The following is a 14,511-nucleotide window of genomic DNA, read 5'->3' as shown; positions in this document are numbered from 1 at the left end:
ACCTCACCTGGAATACTGTGTCCAGTTCTGGGCACCACAGTTCAAGAATGATACTGACAAGCTGGAACGTGTCCAGAGGAGGGCAACCAAAATGGTCAAAGGCGGGTGAAGAGCTACCGACAATTGAAGAATGGCAGACGAAGCTGATGGAGTATATGGAGCTCGCAGACCTGACCGCCAGAATCCGAGACCAGAGGGAGGAGAAGGTGTCGCAAGATTGGAAGAAATTTAAGGACTATTTAGTTAAGCATGTTAAACTGAATGTTTGAATATTTGAGCAGAAATATATAAAAGAGTCGGCTTTTAGAAGTTTAAGGTTGGTTATAATGGTTTAGAAGAAATTTTGATGTGATAGATCTATTTGTATAAGAAGGTTTTAAGATATAGAATACAAGTTAAGAAATATATTGGTTTAAATAAATTTAAAGAGCATTAGGATATTGAGCATAAGTTAATGAGAAAAGAAATGAAGCTACCTAAAGAGTATATATGTTTTTGAAGACAGAGGAGGGACCAGGGGAAGTCCCCCCAAGAAGTTAAAAATAAGTTGAGAAACAAAGATAAGTGTTTGGTAAGGTTTGTATAAATTTTCTTTTTTGTATGGTATTGTTATGCTTTATATTGTTGATTGTGTATTATGTTTTCATTGTGTTTATGTATGTTTAATATTGTTTTTGTCTTGTTTTATGGTAAAATAATAAAAATCTTATAAAAAAAAAATGGTCAAAGGCCTGGAAACGATGCCTTATGAGGAACGGCTTAGGGAGCCAGGTATGTTTAGCCTGGAGAAGAGAAGGTTAAGGGGTGATATGATAGCCATGTTCAAATATATAAAAGGATGTCATATAGAGGAGGGTGAAAGGTTGTCTTCTGCTGCTCCAGAGAAGCGGACACGGGGCAATGGATTCAAACTACAAGAAAGAAGATTCCACCTGAACATTAGGAAGAACTTCCTGACAGTGAGAGCTGTTCGGCAGTGGAATTTGCTGCCAAGGAGTGTGGTGGAGTCTCCTTCTTTGGAGGTCTTGAAGCGGAGGCTTGACAGCCATCTGTCAGGAATGCTTTGATGGTGTTTCCTGCTTGGCAGGGGGTTGGACTGGATGGCCCTTGGGGTCTCTTCCAACTCTATGATTCTATAACCGGTTCTGCCTTGGTCAGGCCCCCGTCCTCAGAGTTTCGTGCCCACTTAGGATCTTAGAATGGTAAGAGTTGGAAGGGATCCACTTCAGGGCACCACAGTTTAACAAGGAAATTGACAAGCTGGAATATGTGCAGAGGAGGGCAACCAAGACGGTAAAGGGGTCTGGAAAGTATGCTTGATAAGGAACAGTCGAGGGAGGTGGGCATGTTGAGCCTGGAAGACACTGAGAGACATGATGCTCACCTTCATGTGGAAGCACCACTGTCATAAACTCAACAGGAAATTATTTTCCGCATCTTCAGAAGACGTTGTGGCTCCTTTCCACAACATCCCCACTTCCCACATATGGAGCAAGCTTGTTTTCTCCTGCTCTGGAGGGGAGGACCTGAACCAATGGCTTCAAGTTACAAGAAAGGAGATTCCGACTAAACATCAGGAAGAACTTCCAACAGTAAGAGCTGCTGGACAGCGGAATGGACTCCCTCGGAAGGCGGTGGACTCTCCTTCCTTGGAGGTTTTAAAGCTGAAGTTGGGTGGCATGTGTATTTGTGGCATGACAAAGGGGAGGTACATAAAGGATGTTATAACCATATGTTTAGGAGATCCCTTTTAAAAAGTTTGGGAAAGATATAAAGATCCATTGGAACAGAAGACTGGGATTTGCATATGGTTTTTTGTGATAATGATGATTGTGCTGAATATAAAAAATGTAAAACTGAATAAAAACTATTTTAAAAAATAAAAATAAAGCAGAAGTTGGATGTCCACCTGTCTTGGATGCTTTAGCTGAAGATTCCTGCACTGCAGGGGGCTGGACTAGATGACCCTCGGTGCCCCTCCCAACTCTACAATTCTATGACACTATGACTACACCAAAGTGACAGGGGTGGGATGGGAGGCTATAAACTCCCCCTGCCCTAAGGCACTTCTGGTGCAGCCAGGATGCTATTTCCAGCAAGGGGGGGGGGGAGGCAGGGTTCTTCCGTACCCGGAGAGCAGCTGGCTGAAGAGAAGATTTTGCCGCCTTGCAAAAGTCTGCCAAGAGTCAGGGCTTGCCTTCAGAGGGAAGCACACATCTGCTCAAGGCCGTCACAAAGCCCAGAGCTTGACATTTGCTCTCAAAATCATTGCAGGCCTGGATTATTTTTGCAGGCAACAAGCCTTCCGTCTAGCAATCTCCAAACCCACTAACAGGTTTCAATGGTTCTAGCAACGAACAAAACAAACCTTCCCAAACTGGATGCAGCCGATAGTGCAGAAGGAGAAATCAACAACCTTTGCATGTGAAAGAGATCCTGGTCTCTGGACTGAAAGAGACATTGTGTATTGAGCCACTTAGCATGTTAGCGTCAGTTACACCAACATCCACACACCCTTGTCTTTTCTACAACATCAAAGCAAGTCCTGCACGTCAGCTGAGCAGCAGGAGCAGAACACACCTGTACCTCTTCCAAGCTTCTTACCTCTTCCAGCAGGCACAAGACACACCTTTACCTCTTCCAAGCTTCCCGTGGTTTCAACTCCACAGGATCAGCACCTTGTGAGCTAACTTTCCCAAACTCAACCTAACATAGGAAAAGCAGCCAAGGCCTGTGGGGGCACCGTAATGCTGGTTTTAATGTTCCTAAGAACTGGGAAACAAAATCAAAAATAGACTTTTCCTTTGCTCTTTGATAAAAGTAATAAAATGGTTAGCACTGTTAAATTAAAATCCTTTAAAAAACACAAAACCCCTCTGCTGGTCTCAAAGAAAGCCCGGAGCCTCGGATAAAAACTGCGACGACTACAAAAATGGCAGCCAAGACCTCTGTACACACACAAAGGGGGGCGCCCTTGCCCCACCGGTTACAGGAAACAGCTTCGGTGAAAACACGCAACTGGTACAGCTGGGGAAGAAGAGAGGGGAGGCGGCGGCATGACCTTTCAGCGCGCGGAGTTGCCACACGGACATGTATTTACAGTATAGACACATGGCTGGAGCAGCGCAAAGAACACCGCAGGGCATGGCGCCACCAGCGTCCCTCTGTTCGTGCTCCTTTCCCCTCGCGGAAGGCGGCCCATGTCCGGCTGCAGCACTGGGCCACCCCTTTTCCTCCAACATGGCAGGTCAGGCAGCCAGACCCTCACCCCGCTGTCCGTCCCAGCTGCCCCGGCTCAAGTGGGATCCGTGGGGGAGCTACGACGTGGGCGGCAGGCACCTCCTCGCCCAGTGCAACTCAAGGAGGCCAGGAGCCGGTCCTGCCGCTGGGTGGAGCATACAAGGGCGGGGGAACGCCCCCCAGGAAGGGAGAAGGAAGGGCCTGCGGGGCTGGAGAGGAAGGCAGAAGTTGCGGAGGAGCTGATCCCCGCCTCCAGCACTGCGGGGCCAGCCCCTTCCCCCTCCCTTGGGAGCACAGTCCTCTCCCACCGCCGCTGTCCGTCAGCCCAGCCATGAGTGTGCTAGTTCGGGGTTGTCTCCCGGCTGCTGCTCTGGTCCTGAACTGTCTCTCGTTCCTTCTCTGAAGCTGAAGAGGAGGACGATGAGGAGGATGCAGATGAAGCCAGGGTCCGCCCCGAGTGCTTATAGGCCGCAACAAGCTCCTGCAGTCGCTCTGCGTTGGGCTCCCACTTGGCGAAGCCAGAGTTGTTTTGCAGGAAGAGGACAGCCGTGTTGTGCACAGCTTTGTAGTACATCTCCTCCCTGGAACAGAAGACAGGCCGTCAAAGCTGCCCCTCGGAGGAGACGAGGGCCCACCCCGGCTCATAACGCAGCAACGGAACAGGGACACAGAGTTGGACTCCAGCTCCCATCAGCCCCGGCCAACAGCCAGGGATGATGGGAGTTGCAGCTCGGTCTCACAGATTCGCTACTTCCCGTTTTGCACGGAGAACATCCAGTTCAGTCCCTGAAACCTGCTGTGAAAGGGATCTCAGGCGACAAGGCTGGAGCAGAGAAGGCCAGACTAGACAGGGGGCTCCTCCTTCTGTCGGTGGCCAACTGGCGGCAGCAGCCACCGCCTTCACCTCGGGGAAGAGAAGGGGTGCTGGGTGAAGCACCCCTGAAAAGAGCCCACATTTGCCATGATAGCCTGCTACTCGGAAGGGTGCTCAAAATCCCCTGCTCTCCGCTTTGTGGGTTAACCAGTTCCTGATCCACAAGCTGACTTAGCCTGGTATTCTATGACTTCTAAGTCCTGTTTAGGGAAGTTTTTAATGTTTGATGTTTTATTGTGCTTTTAATTCTGTTGGGAGCCACCCAGAGTGGCTGGGGAAACCCAGCCAGATGGGCGGGGTGTAAGTATAACAACAACAACAACAACAACAACAACAACAACAACAACATTAGCAAAGAGGCACTTTGTCAAAAGCTTCCTCAAAGAGCAAGTACACTATGCCAACTGGATTGCCCGTATTTTCCAATAGATTAGTGAGAGAAGACTTGCCCTTGGAGAAGCCATGCTCATTCTTCTTCAGCAAGGCTTGTTCTTCTGTATGCTTGGCAATTCTACCTTTAACGCTTTCCACTAGATTCTCCAGATTCCCCCTCTTTGCAACCCCTTTAAAAAAAGGTGTGGCATTGGTAACTCATTTGTCCTTGGCTACAGAGGCCAATCTTAGGGGACAAGTTACATAGTTGTTAGAAGAGCAGCGATCTCACTCTTGAGTTAATAACTCCCTGCCTCAGGCTCCCTTGCTGTGAAGGTCAGGTTCAGGCACCGGAGTCGGGCCTGCAGATTCGGCAGGGAAGACAGGTGCAAAGAATGCTTCTCTGCGACCCACTTCTGCCCCCTTCAATGGCCTTTCTCCCAAAGGCCTAAACTGCCTCCCTGACGAGCCTCCTGCTACTAAGGTATTTAAAGGTTCGCCTTGTTGTTGTATGTTTTTAGCAATGTGCTCCTGGAATTCTTTTCAGATCCTCTACTGCCGGCTTGCATTTCTTCTGCTAAAGAGATTGCATTCCCTTTTGTTCTCTGGTCACTCACGACATTTTGGTGACGGGGCGGGGGGGGGGAGAAGAGGCAGGTTTGGGATTCTCCGCTTACTTTTTGCAGACATGCTGGGAGCCGCTGCGATACTCGTGGTCGAAAGCGGGCAGGATGAGCTGGTGGCGCTTGAACCGGCTCTGCTCCATGCGCGTGAGGGCCGGCGTCGGAGGATCCCGCCACTCTGGGATGAAGACGATGAAGGACAGGGGCTCATTGGAGGCCTCCAGCAGCTTCTAAGGCAGCGGAGAAGAACAAGCACTCTCAGCCTCGTGCGCAAGGTGCGAGTGGCACTCTAGATGTGTGGGGCAGGGAGGGGGGGGAGAAAGGAAGGCCCCACCCAACAGTGAAGCCAGAAGGACGGACCACGGAGGCAATGTGACCTTGTAGCAAAGCAAGACCCACAAGTGGGGAGGGGGGGAGCGTACCTCAAAGTGGGACACCATGGCATCCATCAGCTCCTCACAGAATGGAGGGTTTGCCTCAAACGAGCCACTGATGGGGAAGAAATCCAGGCAGGGACTGAAGAAGAAAGATGCAGCAGGGTCCGTGAGGGAAGGGGAGGCAGAAAGAACTTGGGGGGAGGTATACCCTACCCCCCAACCCACGCCAAAAGCTACGGGCGACCTCAGTCCGACACAACAGGCAGGGCCCTGTCTGTCCCTCCTCCTCCTCCTCTCCCCCTTAGGGCACCCCAAGCCTCTTTGGGCTCGACAGCCCCCTTCTGGCACTCACCCCCTCGAGCCAAAGTAGCCGTCCGTGTCCAGAAAGGCCGAGCAATACTGCTTGAAGTAGCAGTTCAGGGGGGAGGCAAAGCACTCAAAGCTCACGCCAAAGAGCTTGTGCAGGGCTTCGAAGACGTGCACCGGGAGCGCCCCCTGCAGGCCGGTCCCCTCGTAGAGCCCGGTGCCAAACATCATCTGGGGGGAGAGCAAAGGAGAGTGTTCGTATGCATATTGTTTTGTATTTGTTTTGTTACGTTTTTAAAATTAATAAAGCATGAGGAGGGGGGAAGGAAAGTGAAACTCTGAGCCACCTGCTCCGAGCCCCTGAGCCAGAGCTGTCAACCTTCCTTTTTTTTTTTTGCATTGGGAAACGGCCATAGCTGTCAATTTCCCCTCTTTTTTTGCATGGGAAACGGCGCTGGAATAAGGGAATTTCCCGCAAAAAAAGGGAAAGTTGACAGCTATGCCCTGAGCCCCGCAACAGGGCCTGGTGGTGTCGCCAGGCTCAGAGCCCAGGGAAGCTCCTCAGCCGACTGCAGCTGTTAGGTGGAGGGGATGCCTGGCTCACCAGCCTGGAGGGACAGCCCCCCGCCTGCCCCCGTCAGCCCAAGCTCAGCAGGGCAGGGCATACCTGGTATCTGCGGAGGAGGCACCACACTCTTGGCAGAAAGCGCTCAAAGGCCGAGTCGTCGATGCAGCTGTACCGATAAAGCAGCCACTGAGGAAGAGCAGAGGGGGAGGTGGTGATGCTGGGATGCAGGGGGTGTGGGTGGGTGGCCTGACCCTGGCCCTGCCCCCCCCCCCGGTCTCTCTCTCCTCTCCCTGCTGCCACCTACCAGCTTGCTGAAGTAGCTGCGGCTGACTTTCACCATCTCTCCCTTGTAGCGGACGCACACCACGTTGTTCTCCACGTGGATCTCCACGTTTGGCAGTGGGGGGGAAGGGGCGGCCAGCCTCACCGGGTAGCAGTAGACAAGCCGGTCCTGCACCTCTGGAGTCTCTGCCTCCACTGCAGGTTTAGGGGAGGAGTTAGTGCCACCCAGGCCACGCCCACGCCGGCTGGGCGAGGGGCAGCTCCCACCCCAGTCCAAGTGCCCCTGACCCAGTTCCCCCCAACACAAAACGCTGGTGGGAGTCTGCAGCCTCAGCCAGGGCAAGCGGCTGATTTATTGGTGACGGATTTGCTGTTATGGTTTATCCCACCAAGCACGAGGGGGCACACACGGCTCTCCCTCTCGTTACTTAATCCTCGCAATAGCAACAGCCCTGCAAGGGAGGTCAGGCTAAGGGAGTGTGACTGGCCCAAGGTGACCCGGTGAGTTTCAGGGCCAAGTATGGGGTTTGAATCCAACGCTCTTGACGACGACACCCACCACCCGGGCTCCCGTTCCCTCTTGCTTGCGCCTACCAGAGATGTTGTGCTCCTTGAGGACGGCCAGGTGCTTCTCACGAATGCGCTTGACGTACTCCAGAGAGATGTGGTAGATCTTGCTGCAAATGCCCTCCACCGAGTCCTTGGCTGCCGCCGACACGTGGGGCCCACACTGCTTGCGCAGGTGCTCCAGGCGGTCCTGGGGGGGGGATGGGGCTGTTACACACGCGGGAGTGCCCCCAGGCACGGACAGGGGGAGGGGGACACACATACACAGAGGGGGCTCTGCCCCTGCAAAAGGCAACTGACCATGTAGTCTTCCTTTGAGGCGGAGTGGTCCCGTCGCAGCCAGCTGAAGGTGTCCTCCACGTTCCACTTCACCACCTTCCTGCTGTCTGAAGAGGCACTCCTGCAGCACACAGAGGGCAACACGGCTGAAGCCCGTGGCCAATAGAGCCCTGCCTTTCAAACTGAACAAGGACTCAGCAACAGCTTTAAACACATCCTGTTCTCTCTCTCTCGCTGCTCCGCCTTTTGGTTACTTCCCTTTTCCTTGCGACCTTCCTCCACCGGACAGTTTCTAGTGAGTGGCCCGATTCGCCTTCCTTTTAATCACGCTGCTTGCTTTCCTTAATCTGTGTGGCTGGAGACACACACGGACACACAGCCTTGCCCATTCTGCACTGGTTTTTGCAAGCCCGCAAGACCCTGGCCCCCACCCCCTCTTGCCCTCTGCAGCTTCATACAAGGACAGAAATGCCAAAGTTCCCACCTGGACTCAATGAGCCTCTTTGCAGCCTCAGCGTATTTGAAGAGCAGCCGCTTGGCTTCCTCCCGGAACTTGATGCGGGACAATCTGCAGGACATGTAAAAAGGTGGAATCACAGAATTGTAGAGTTGGAAGGGACCCCGAGGGTCAACTAGCCCAACCCCCTGCAACGCAGGAATAACAGCTAAAGAATCCCAGGCTGGGGGCCACCCAACCTCTGCGTGAAGACCTCCAAGGAAGGAGAGTCCATCAGAGTCCAACCTGAGAGCCACTGCTGCAAAGACAGGGGTAGGGAACCCCTGAGCACAAATGCCCTAAGTAGAGCCAACTGGATGAGGCCAATGGCCCACCTGGCCCAGCTGCCTCTTCTCACAACGGCCCACTAGATGCAGGAGCTGAGCAAAACAGCAACTCTCCCCTCCTTCGATTTTCAGCAACTGGCATTTTGGAGGAGAATCCCACGGACCCTCCTTCTCCCTCCCACCTTAGGAGCCCCACCTGCCAGCAGTACCTGATGGGAATGTCATTCATGATTTCTCTGAACATGGAAGGAGACACGACCGGTTCACAGTTGCTCGGCAGCAAAGGATCCGTCCCTCTGTCCACCACTTTCCGCTCCAGCATCCAGCGGTTGAAGGATTCCCGCGGAGGTTCGATCCCTGGGGAGGGGAGGGAGGCAGGCAGGCTGTGGGCTCTGGGAAGAAGCGCCCGGCACGGGGCAGGTGTCTACGGAAAAAGGGGGCGGGAAGCTTGCAGGGAGAACTCACCCTCTCGCTGCTGGCAGAGCTCCCGGTAATGCTGGCGCAGCTTCAGCATCAGCTGGGACCGGAGGAGCTCCACTTCTGGGTGGGGGCTCAGCACCTCCGAGGGCGCCCTCTGCTTGATCACGGCATTGGTCTGGATGTCCAAGTCCCAGTACACTCTGCAGGGGGGCGGGTGGGGGGAGAACAGCAGGCTGTGAACTGCCTGGTCGCTGCAGGTGGGGCTCAGCAGCACCCAAGTCCCTTGCCCAGAGCCCACCTCCAGGGGCAGAGCGGGCAGACGCGACTCACTCGGTGGGTCGCAAAAGAGCCGCCTGCTTGTCTTCAGGAGAGACACCAAACATCTTCAGCAGAGCCGCCCCAGGGGCGTTGGAGGAGTTGGGTGTTGGCTGAGTTGGGGGGTTTCCCGGGACATCCACCTGAAAGTGAGAGACGCCAGGTCACGTTGGGAGAGGTAGCAGCGCCAAGGCCAGGCTGGCCAGGGCAACACCCAACTCCCCTCTTACTGCCGGGGACCGAACTGAATCAAAATCGCTACCAGAGATCTCTTGGTTCCTCCCACAAGGAATAAGGGCAGGACAATAAGGGAACAGAAAGGCACCCAGCCAGTTTGGATGCCAATAAATATTAAGAAGAGGAGAAGCTCACGCCAGGGATGCCCAGTTCCCCCTGAAAACTTCAACCCACAGTGACACGTGTCTGCAGACAGCTGCTTCCTGCCAAGAAGTTGAACAGCCAGCCAGCCCGCCCTCCAGCCCACGTTTCCGGGGAGCATGTTACACCCATTTGGCCTGGTTCCCTCTGCTCTGAAAGAATCTGGTTTCACAAGTTTCTGCAAGAAGCAGAAACAGCCCTGCCTGCCACCTAGGGGAGAAACACCGTTCAAGCTTCAGTTTGAGTGGTGTGGAAATTCCGACATTATCAGGAAGGCAGAAGTGCGGCCTGGCCACAAAACTGGCAAGAACCGGTTTAGGAGGAGCCTAACGCAAAGTGTTAGAAGCATGAAAAACAGCTCCAGATATGATGCAAGGAGGAATCTGCATGTACAGCAAAAAAGCTTGGATTGAATAAGTGTTTTCACAGACTAGGGAGGTTGCAGAAGGGGTGTCCTGGGGTGTCAGAAGGGGGCTGCTGGGAGTATCAACAACCAGGATGATGCCCCTTTCCTTTATAAGCTGTGTGTTAATGGAGGCCCTTGTGGACTCTGTCTGGTGATGCATTTCTGAAGAGAGGTCTGACCAACTGGGAATCTGCTTTAAGCCTCTGTACTAAATCCCCAAAGGGAATCTCCTCCCACACCTGGGGAGCCTTCGGTGCCCACCAGGCCTACCTTGGGCTTCTTCACGCTGTTGCCACTGGGCTGAACCTCCTCAGAGAGTCTCCGCTTCCACATCTTGTTTTCAGAAGCGGCAGCAGCAGCAGCAGCAGCAGCGGTGGCGGCGGCGGCGGCAGCAGCCGCATCACCAACTCCCCCTTCTGCAGGCATCGGGGCAGCGTTCAGGCCCAGAGGGTCAGACTAGAAAGCCCAGAAAGAGAAGAGTTAGGTCGACAGGAGCCCTCCCCCCACAGGCAGCTCTCCTTTCTCGAAACCCTTTGGGTGGTCAGGCCGCCCAGCTGCCCGAATCCTCCCGCTGGCTGTGGACTCCCCTCTCTGCCTGCTTGCTCGCTCGACGGCCAACTCACAATGACGTCGTGCTGCCCCAAAAGCGGCATCTCCCAGAGCGACTGGTTGGTGAAGCGGTTGAAGTAGTACGGGCGGCTCTCCCGCTTGCTCCAGCACTTCTCCCAGCCAGCCTGCACCAGCTCATCTGAGGGACGGAAAAAGAGCTGTTATCACTATTGTTATATATTTATTTATACCCCGGGACTCAAGGCTGCTTACAGATAAAAAACAAGAATCACTAAAAACCAAAAAAGCAACAAACAAAAAACAATTAAACATAAATAGAACTATATACGTCCATGAAATCTGTTTTAAACGTACAAATAATTGCGATAAAAACAGCATGGCACCAGGCCTTTCATTAAAAAGCAGGCAGACCTCGCAGCAGAAGGAGCCTACATCCCAGGCAGGAACCTATGGGAGAATAAAGTCTTTCAGCTAGCCTGGACCAAAGCCGTGTAGGGCTTTATAGGTCATACTGAGCACTTTGAATTGTGCCTGGAAACAGGCCTGGTCAGCAATCTGGCTGCAGCTCTTTTGAGCCAGTTGGAAGTTTCTGAGCCCTTTTCAAAGGCAGCTCCACATAGAGCGCATTATAGCTATCCAAAAGGGACGCCACAAAGGCGTGTCTCACGGTGGCCAAATCAGGCACCTCAAGGAACGAGGGCAGCTGGCAGCCTGGCTTCAACTGTGTACATGCACTCCTGGTTGCAGAACAAACCTGCGCATCCATGCTGAGGGCTCAGTCCAGGAGCATGCCCAAACGGCGAACTTGTCCCCTCAGGGGGAGTGCTACCCCATCCAGCACAGGCTGCATCCCTAGAGCTATGGGTCAGAAAGGCTTGGCTGGGGGAGAGGGGGCTGGGCACCCACATGCAGGCAGCTTCCTTCCTGCTTTCTGCCCCCCCCCCTCTCCCCAACCCTGTGCCACGTTGGGCTCTCCTAACAGCCAACAAGAACCTGGCAAATCAGAGACCACTGTAAACAGATGGAAACATGAGCAGGATTTTGATTTCACTTGTAGTGTAACAACCATCATGGAAACTATGGATTGATATAAGAGAGTTTGGAGAAGATATAAGAGAGTTTGGAGAACAAAACAAGTACCTGGCAAATCCTGGACCTGCCGGACAGGTTTGGGGGAGCTGGGCTGGTTCTGGTGGGAGGTGCTGGGAGAGTGGCTCATCAGAGCAGCTTCTTCCCGAGAGCTGCCGTGGTTCTCATTGGCCATTTCTCAGCATTTGCACTGAAGGAGGCAGAAGGAAACGCTGTCACAAAATGCCCTGTTCGCACAACCACTAGTCCAGACCAGAAGAGCTCTTGCATGCACAGCCCTCTTGGGCCTGCCTGGCAAAACAGGCAGACACATCTGAGTTTTGGGGGTCCAAAGACAAACCTCACATGCACCCCAAAGACAGGGAACACAAAAAACCCACAAAAACATTTATTTGCCCAGACCCTGCAGAATGAGGTAGCTAAACTCTGGTCCTTTGGATGACGCTGGACTCCAGCTCCCATCAGCCCCAGCCAATATGGCTGTCGGCCAGGGATGATGGGAAGTACATCTGGAGGGCTGCAGGGTCATTCATGACCAATAGGGCAACTAGCACACAGGGGGGGGACACCCTAGTTATAGCTTCCAGGCTGCAAAGCCACCTGCTTCTGGGCTGGCTATTTGCACACAAGCCGGGATGAGCAACCAAGAGGGTGGCTGTAGGACACAGAGCCCCACGCAATGAAGCGGTGGAGATCAAGAGGTGCCAGGCAGCCCTCCCCAGGCCATCTCCCTTGGGAATGTGCTTCCTGCCCATTTGTTCTCTGCTGCCGAAATTTGCTGGAGCAGGCGCTGTAGAGCCCTGCGTGCCACGCAAACCCTGACTCCGTTCCCTATTGTTACGGCATCACCAAGATACCATCTTCTCCACAGAATCCTGGGCTGGGGCCAACCAAATCTGGAGGCACACGGGAAAAGTTCTCTTGGAAGCCTTGAGAGCCTTTGATCGTTTTAAGCCATGCTCCAGAAACGCCAGCCAGACTGTGCGCACTCTGCAGGGCACGAGGGCAGGCAGGTGGGCTGTCTGCTGTCTGTATCTGCCTTGCCTGTATGACACTAGGCTCAGTCTGAGAGGGAGCAGGAGTCCCTCAAGGGTGCATCCCAGGGAGCCCGCTTTTGCTGTCCAAACAGCATCCAAAATAAACGACTTAGCATGGCGACCAGCCTGGGCTTCCCTTTGAACTTGCCTGCTCTTGAAGCATGGTTGTAGCAGAACAGAGTAAGAGTTCCACTACAGATCTCCAGGCACCCTCAACAGCTCTGCTTGGTTGCGCAAGACACCTGCTCAGGCAGCTAGGTGATGATTCAACTCAAGAAGACACAGGCAAGCCCGTGTTGGGCGGGGAGGGGGGCAGTTTCATCAGGCTATCTGCACCATTGGTGACCTTATCCTCCCTCGTTTGCCTCCTCCCATCAACTCAGTCAGAACAGAGCATTGTGCATGAGGGGCTGAATCGGGGTGGCCAACCTGCTGCAGACTCCAACCCCCAGCAGCCTCAGGCAGCGAGGCCAATGGTCAAGAGTGACAGGAGCTGTGGCCAGAGGGCACCCTTGGGCTAGCAAAGCACATAGTAAGGTTTCGTCTGATCACATATCTAACGCCAACCATATTCCGCCAGCCAGCACTCTTTGTGCCCCAGTCTGTTATACCCCTGGCCCCCAGGATACAGAGGGAATTATGCCAGCAGACACCCAGAACCCTCTGCTCCTTTACCCCCAAAGGGAATAGCATAACTCTGTGTTTAAGAACTTGCCGGCAGACATGGGTGCAAAGGAACTGTATGCGGGCAAAGGAGTGTGGCAATAGAAGAGGGGCAACGCGGGCACTCAGCCCTCCTTTGTGCCCAGAAAAGGAATCACGTGGGCTGCTAATGGATGGAAGCCTCCCTCCAGCCCCTGCACAGAAACACAGCAGAGAAATGCAGGTCTCTCTCTCTCCTCTGCTATATCCCAGCAAGCTAGAATATAATTCTTTAGAAACTTTTGTGGGCTTATTCACAAGGCTGAATTGCCACCAGGGCACAGCTACCTAGTATTGTACATGGCCCATAGCATGGCAAGAGTCTGAAATGTTTTGAAACTCCGGGCCGTGCCCCCAAGGAGCTTACAGCTTAGAAGCGGGAATGGCAGAGAAACATTCCTGCTTCCTGCTTTGTTGAGAAGCCATTTGGAGTGTGGAAATGGGCACCGGGAACAGCAGCTCACTGGGTGGACCAGGCCCTTGGAGCTCTAACCGGCCAAGGAATTATTTGGGATACAGAAGGATTCCTCCCAGAAACTGAGAAAACTGCTGTTTGGAAAGGGTGCTGGGGCCTTGAACACAGAACTCCCAGCACCCTTCCCAAACTGGAGCACCCAGGAAAGGCACCTTGACTTGTGTGTCGGACAACTCTGTACACCAGGGGAAATTTGTAAGAGGCTTTAGTTGGGGGCAGCAAATGCCTCTGAATACCGGCTGCAGGGGGGTCCCCGAAGTGGGGAGAGTGCTGCTTGTGGTGCTCAGCTGCCCCTTGTGGGGCATCTGGTCGGCCTAACCCTCAATTCCTTGCAACAACAGCGGAGGGCATGGATCACAATCTGCCGGCAAGAAGGAAAAACAGAACACCGGAGGAGCTTCTTCTGGAGGGTGCAGCACACGGCAGCGCCCCGTTTTAATGGGAGGGCAGCTGCCTGGGAGACACCAGGAAGGTCCATGGCCAGGTGGGGCTGCAGAGCAGCAGCGGCAGCAGCAGGAGGAGGAGGAGGAGCAGATACCCACAGGGGGCGGCCTCCGCCAGGGACCAGAAGCTGCTGCGGCGACGGCGACGATCGTGGTCCGCTGCCTGGGGCCGGAGAGCAGGCGGAGGAGCACCGGGCGGGCGGGCGGCTAGTGGCGGCTGGTGCGGGGCGCCGGGGCGAGGTCTCCTCGGGGCTGCTTGGGGCTCCTTGGGCCGGCGGGGCGCTGCTGCGCTGCAAGGCAAGAGGCGGCGGTGAGCCAGCGAGGGAGGGAGGGAGGCAGGGAGGGAGGCGGCGGGGCTGGGCGAGGCGAGGAGAAGCCATTGGCTCGGCGGCCCGCGGAGGGGGT

General features: G+C 54.2%; 1 protein-coding gene across 1 annotated transcript; it reads right to left on the bottom strand.

Moving 5' to 3' along the window:
- Nucleotides 1-2,740: 2,740 nt before the first annotated feature.
- Nucleotides 2,741-14,270, bottom strand: PCIF1 (PDX1 C-terminal inhibiting factor 1). Its single transcript, XM_033153924.1, has 16 exons — nt 14,206-14,270; nt 11,501-11,639; nt 10,414-10,538; nt 10,061-10,246; nt 9,022-9,149; nt 8,737-8,891; nt 8,481-8,628; nt 7,973-8,056; nt 7,510-7,609; nt 7,237-7,399; nt 6,665-6,837; nt 6,460-6,546; nt 5,839-6,023; nt 5,532-5,625; nt 5,164-5,339; nt 2,741-3,821 (listed from the first exon to the last, which is right to left on the bottom strand). Exons 2-16 carry the CDS (start codon nt 11,622-11,624, stop codon nt 3,581-3,583), a joined length of 2,169 nt encoding a protein of 722 aa, XP_033009815.1. The 5' UTR covers nt 11,625-11,639; nt 14,206-14,270; the 3' UTR covers nt 2,741-3,580.
- Between the last annotated feature and the right edge of the window lie 241 nt (nt 14,271-14,511).

This window comes from Lacerta agilis, chromosome 6 (genome assembly GCF_009819535.1).
Source record: "Lacerta agilis isolate rLacAgi1 chromosome 6, rLacAgi1.pri, whole genome shotgun sequence".
Classification (NCBI taxonomy): Eukaryota; Metazoa; Chordata; class Lepidosauria; order Squamata; family Lacertidae; genus Lacerta; species Lacerta agilis.
The sequence above is the reverse complement of the archived record's forward strand: the minus strand, read 5'-3'. Positions and strand labels throughout refer to the sequence as shown.

Bases quoted from the DNA above. Each gene is read 5' to 3' on its own strand.
- PCIF1 (XM_033153924.1), bottom strand. From the start codon at position 11,624: ATGGCCAATGAGAACCACGGCAGCTCTCGGGAAGAAGCTGCTCTGATG. The intron at 10,247-10,413 runs GTGAGTTGGCCG...TGGGCTTTCTAG, and splicing joins TGGGGCAGCACGACGTCATT to TCTGACCCTCTGGGCCTGAA. The intron at 6,547-6,664 runs GTAGGTGGCAGC...GCTCTTCCTCAG, and splicing joins GCAGCTACTTCAGCAAGCTG to TGGCTGCTTTATCGGTACAG.